The following is a 5669-nucleotide window of genomic DNA, read 5'->3' as shown; positions in this document are numbered from 1 at the left end:
ATTTGCGTCGCACAGGTCATTTGCGTCGCACTTTAAGCAAATGTGCGTGGCAAATGACTTTTCAGGCACCATGTTGAAAAGTCATTTGCCACGCACATTAGCTTAATGTGTGACGCAAATGACTTTTCAGGCGTCAAAAAAAAGTCTTTTGCCACGCACAATAGCTTAATATGCGACGCAAATGACAATTTGAGCGCCAAAAAATTAAGTCATTTGCCTCGCACAATAGCTTAATGTGCGACGCAAATGACATTTTTGGCGCCAAAAAATTAAGTCATTTGCCTCGCACATTAAGCTAACGTGCGTGGTAAATGACTTATTTTTTGTTTTTTTTTAAAATTTGTTTTTTAATATTTTAGTTGGAAATTCCGACATGATCGTCTTTGAAATTAGACGCTTCCCAATACCGGGAATACATTTATAAATAATACCTGTCACAAAAGTTTACAACGTAATTAACGTTCCCAATAAAAGGCAATTAAATTCGTCATAGATCAACCAACATGTTACAACAAACATAAAATTATTACAACAAAGGCAGCTAGCTAGAGATCGAGTTCATATTACAAATTAAGCTAAAAATTCGACATTGGTCATGAAGTAATCTGCCCAAAAATCTTTCACCTCATTAATCTTCTCCGGTGAATAAGGCAATGTTCTTGAAAAATCCTAAAAAAGTGTAAATAATTCAATTTATCAACCATCGATAAATATAATAGTTTTGTGTACTTCAATTTATTATATAAAGTACGTAGTTTATGAGAACATACCTTAGTAAGATCTTGACTATTACCATGATTCATTATTATGTCGTACATAAAACGCATGACGTAGTAGCCACAATCTAGTGATCCCGGTTGTTGAGCACACTACATTGCATTAAAATAAAAAACACAAGTAAAATTTCTATCACATTGTATGTTATAATTTTGAAAAACTTGATTCTTAGGTAAATAATAAACTAATTATACATGTGCTGGAATCCATGTTAATTTAGTTCCCTTAGATTGTCCACTTAGTCTCTTGTAACTCCGAAAAGCACTACACATTCGATAAAATATGCAATTATATATACTTTGTTTACACATGTAAATGCAAAGAATATTTTACATGTAAGTGCAATTATAAATCACTACTTTACTTGTTTCCTTGGGTCGTATTTAGCCAAAAATGACGTTTTCGAACCCAACTTTTAAATAAAGAACCTAAGGAATGTTTTCAAACTTATTACATGTTTAATATGCATATTTACAACTTTTTAAGGCTCTTCACAATCTATTATATCACATTTAAGGCTAATTGGGTCGTTCTAGGACATATTTGGGTAAAAATGACATTTTCGAACCCAACTTTGAACTAAAGAACCTAAGGAATGTTTTCAAACTTATTACACGTTTAATATGCATATTTACAACTTTCTAAGGCTCTTTACAATTTATTATTTCACATTTAAGGCTAATTGGGTCGTTCTAGGACATATTTGGGCAAAAATGAAGTTTTCGAACCCAACTTTTAACTAAAGAACCTAAGGAATGTTTTCAAACTTATTACACGTTTAATATGCATATTTACAACTTTCTAAGGCTCTTTACAATCTATTATATCACATTTAAGGCTAATTGGGTCGTTCTAGGACATATTTGGGTAAAAATGAAGTTTCGAACCCAACTTTGAACTAAAGAACCTAAGGAATGTTTTCAAACTTATTACACGGTTAATATGCATATTTACAACTTTCTAAGGATCTTTACAATCTATTATATCACATTTAAGGCTAATTGGGTCGTTCTAGGACATATTTGGGCAAAAATGACGTTTTCGAACCCAACTTTGAATTAAAGAACCTAAGGAATGTTTTCAAACTTATTACACGTTTAATATGTATATTTACAACTTTCTAAGGCTCTTTACAATCTATTATATCACATTTAAGGCTAATTGGGTCGTTCTAGGACATATTTGGGTAAAAATGAAGTTTTCGAACCCAACTTTGAACTAAAGAACCTACGGAATGTTTTCAAACATATTACACGTTTAATAGCATATTTACAACTATCTAAGGCTCTTTACAATCTATTATTTCACATTTAAGGCTAATTGGGTCGTTCTAGGTCATATTTGGGCAAAAATGGCGTTTTCAAACCCAACTTTGAACTAAAGAACCTAAGGAATGTTTTCAAACTTATTACAAGTTTAATATGCACATTTACAACTTTCTAAGGCTCTTTACAATCTATTATTTCACATTTAAGGCTAATTGGGTCGTTCTAAGTCATTTTTAGGCAAAAATGAAGTTTTCGAACCCAACTTTGTACTAAAGAACCTAAGGAATGTTTTCAAACTTATTACAAGTTTAATATGCATATTTACAACTTTTTAAGGCTCTTTACAATCTATTATTTCACATTTAAGGCTAATTGGGTCGTTCTAGGACATATTTGGGCAAAAATGACGTTTTCGAACCCAACTTTGAACTAAAGAACCTAAGGAATGTTTTCAAACTTATTACACGTTTAATATTGCATATTTACAACTTTCTAAGGCTTTTTACAATCTATTATTTCACATTTAAGGCTAATTGGGTCGTTCTAAGTCATTTTTAGGCAAAAATGAAGTTTTCGAACCCAACTTTGAACTAAAGAACCTAAGGAATGTGTTCAAACTTATTACACGTTTAATATGCATATTTACAACTTTCTAAGGCTCTTTACAATCTATTATTTCACATTTAAGGCTAATTGGGTCGTTCTAGGACATATTTGGGCTAAAATGACGTTTTCGAACCCAACTTTGAACTAAAGAACCTAAGGAATGTTTTCAAACTTATTACACGTTTAATATGCATATTTACAACTTTCTAAGTCTCTTTACAATATATTATTTCACATTTAAGGCTAATTGGGTCGTTCTAAGTCATTTTTAGGCAAAAATGAAGTTTTCGAACCCAACTTTGAACTAAAGAACCTAAGGAATGTTTTCAAACTTATTACACATTTAATATGCATATTTACAACTTTCTAAGGCTCTTTACAATCTATTATTTCACATTTAAGGCTAATTGGCTCGTTCTAGGTCATATTTGAGCAAAAATGGCGTTTTCGAACCCAACTTTGAACTAAAGAACCTAAGGAATGTTTTCAAACTTATTACACGTTTAATATGCATATTTACAACTTTCTAAGGCTCTTTACAATCTATTATATCACATTTAAGGCTAATTGGGTCGTTCTAGGACATATTTGGGTAAAAATGAAGTTTTCGAACCCAACTTTGAACTAAAGAACCTAAGGAATGTTTTCAAACTTATTACACGTTTAATATGCATATTTACAACTTTCTAAGACTCTTTACAATCTATTATTTCACATTTAAGGCTAATTGGGTCGTTATAGGACATATTTAGGCAAAAATGGCATTTTCATATGCATACTTTACTTACTTGTTTAGTGGCTCCTTAATCATCAAATTTCTCTTCTTCTGTTGAGAATCAAATATGTAGACCTCACGTTTAGACAAGCAAAGAACTAAAAGCATCCAGTGACTCCTACATACAAACAATAAACATATGTAGTTAGAAAAAAAAAGTTAAATTTATAACAATCAATTAAAAACGAAGTTCAAATTAATTTTCATACTTTTCGTAGTATGGACATAAGATGAATGTCTTAGAACTAAGTGCACTCTGGATGAAGACACTGAAGGAAGGGATTTTTTCCTTTCTCCGTAATCTGCAACATACCAATATGAGATTAAAAAAAACTATGTTGTTAAAACAAACACGAGAGCTCCATAGAGAGTATAGACCTTAAAGGATGTTTACTTGAGTGACTACCTTGGCCAGCTTGAATAGAATTTTCATTTTGCACACTGACCAATGCCTGCTCTTCAGCAACATAGGAAGTTGTCACATTGAGCAACGGGACATTGAACAATTTTAACACCAAGTTAAACACTGATACTGACACGCCAACAGCTGCTAATTCAAATGAACCTGTAGCATGACAAAGGAAAAAATTAACTCTCACAAAAACGACTTCGATATAATACTATGCGAACTCCTAAGCATGAAGTTCACTTGCACAAGAAAATGACTTAGTACTTTGTTCCCAAATGGCCAAATTGAAAGGAACAACAATACCATCAATTCACAAACCTGTCACTAGGTCGGTGATATAGAAGCTAATCTCTGGCATGACATGATAACTGAATCCAAACAAGAACCAAAAAATTTGAAAGAAAATACAAACATGAATTGACATTATGAGTTTTCATGTAACATCATTTATCATCCTCTCTATTGAATATTACAAAATACCAACAACAAAAAATGAACATGGATACCAATATAGAAGCACGACCAGTTCACTCTAATTTCTAACTTTAGTGGATGAGTTGATCACTAGCTTACATTTGTTGTTACTGATATCCCATTTTTTGGAAGCTGATTGATCATCATTGATCATGAATATGCCATCAACTTCCTTACAATTAAAATTACAATAATCCTTGTGCCTTAAAGCAAGACTCCTCCTAGCACCAACTAACCGGGTCAAAATTGCATATACATAAAATTAGACTTTTGGACTAACATTTTACAAAGAGAATGATTTCTTTAAGACCTTTACATCAAAATGCAAAAATCGCCATCATACATACAAAATAATGAGATAATTCAAACAAAAATGCAAAAGGGGGAACATTGTAAATACCCAAATGACCAACAAAAGCAGTGTCAACAAGAGAAGTGATGGGGTCAGCAGCTAAAGCCAAAAGAGCTGGCAACGCAATTGACAACATCTCCCGACCAAGATCATCCAATTTAACAGTATCTCTGCAATTTTCACAATAAACAAAAAAATTCAATTAAAAAACAAAAAGATTACAGAATTACTATATTTTTTGTCATGAAGTTTTGATATTGAGTAGCACCTGAAGCGGATAAGTGGCGGGGAGAAAAAATTAGAGGGAGAAGAAGAAGGAGAAAGTGGAGGAGTTGAGAACTTGGGGTCCTTGGATTTGGGGAGAGCTCGAAAACGAAAAGGGGAATTAGGGTTTCGTTTGGGAAAATAAGAATTAGGGCGTGGTCGGCGGCGTCAACAGGGACCAGCGCCGTGGTCTTTGTCGTGCGCTGCGTCGTCTGGAGAACGACGGCAGGGGCCTTGTGGTGGGCTGCGCTATCAGGACGAACAGCACGCTGAGGTTAAACAGAAGAACGACGCAGGGGCCAGAACGACGGGCCGGAACAGGAACGACGGTAGTGAAGGCGGTGGGAATGGCAGCGGCGGCAGTGAGGTGTGAAGTGAGACTTAGGTCACACCTAAGAGTAAAGCTTGAGGAGAGTAAAGCTTGAGGAGAGAAGACGCGGCCAAATCCAAAATGAAAAACTTAAATTTCCGAAATTATTTTACTCCCTTATGTCGCAGAATTACAAATCTGCGACATGTGTAATTCTGCGACGCAAAGGAGTGAATATTTTGCGTCACAGAATTACTATTCTGCGACGCATATGACTTTAAAAACATTTTTTAGTCATCTGCGTCGCAGATTAGTAATTCTGCGACGCAAATGACTAATTTTAATGCTAAAAACTGCCAATTGCGTCACATGTTTAAATGTGCGAGGCAAATGTGGTGATGCAAATGATTGTTTTTCCACTGTAACCCATACAT

At 33.9% G+C, this 5669-nt stretch overlaps 1 protein-coding gene across 2 annotated transcripts; it reads right to left on the bottom strand.

Moving 5' to 3' along the window:
- Window positions 1-374: 374 nt before the first annotated feature.
- On the bottom strand, window positions 375-5389 carry LOC110804562 (protein DETOXIFICATION 44, chloroplastic-like). 2 transcript variants are annotated; one of them, XM_056840509.1, is made up of 7 exons: window positions 4930-5389; window positions 4710-4831; window positions 3805-3991; window positions 3636-3728; window positions 3440-3544; window positions 771-869; window positions 375-669 (listed from the first exon to the last, which is right to left on the bottom strand). In XM_056840509.1, the coding sequence occupies exons 2-6, from the start codon at window positions 4795-4797 to the stop codon at window positions 845-847; spliced, it is 498 nt and encodes a 165-aa protein (XP_056696487.1). In that variant the 5' UTR covers window positions 4798-4831; window positions 4930-5389; the 3' UTR covers window positions 375-669; window positions 771-844. The 2 variants fall into 2 exon arrangements, with proteins under 2 accessions (XP_056696487.1, XP_056696488.1); XM_056840510.1 differs by lacking the exon at window positions 375-669 and having other exon boundaries at window positions 3833-3991; window positions 4930-5388.
- Between the last annotated feature and the right edge of the window lie 280 nt (window positions 5390-5669).

Source organism: Spinacia oleracea, chromosome 3, assembly GCF_020520425.1.
Source record: "Spinacia oleracea cultivar Varoflay chromosome 3, BTI_SOV_V1, whole genome shotgun sequence".
In the NCBI taxonomy this organism is placed as follows: Eukaryota; Viridiplantae; Streptophyta; class Magnoliopsida; order Caryophyllales; family Amaranthaceae; genus Spinacia; species Spinacia oleracea.
This window is presented reverse-complemented; position numbering and strand designations above follow the sequence as displayed.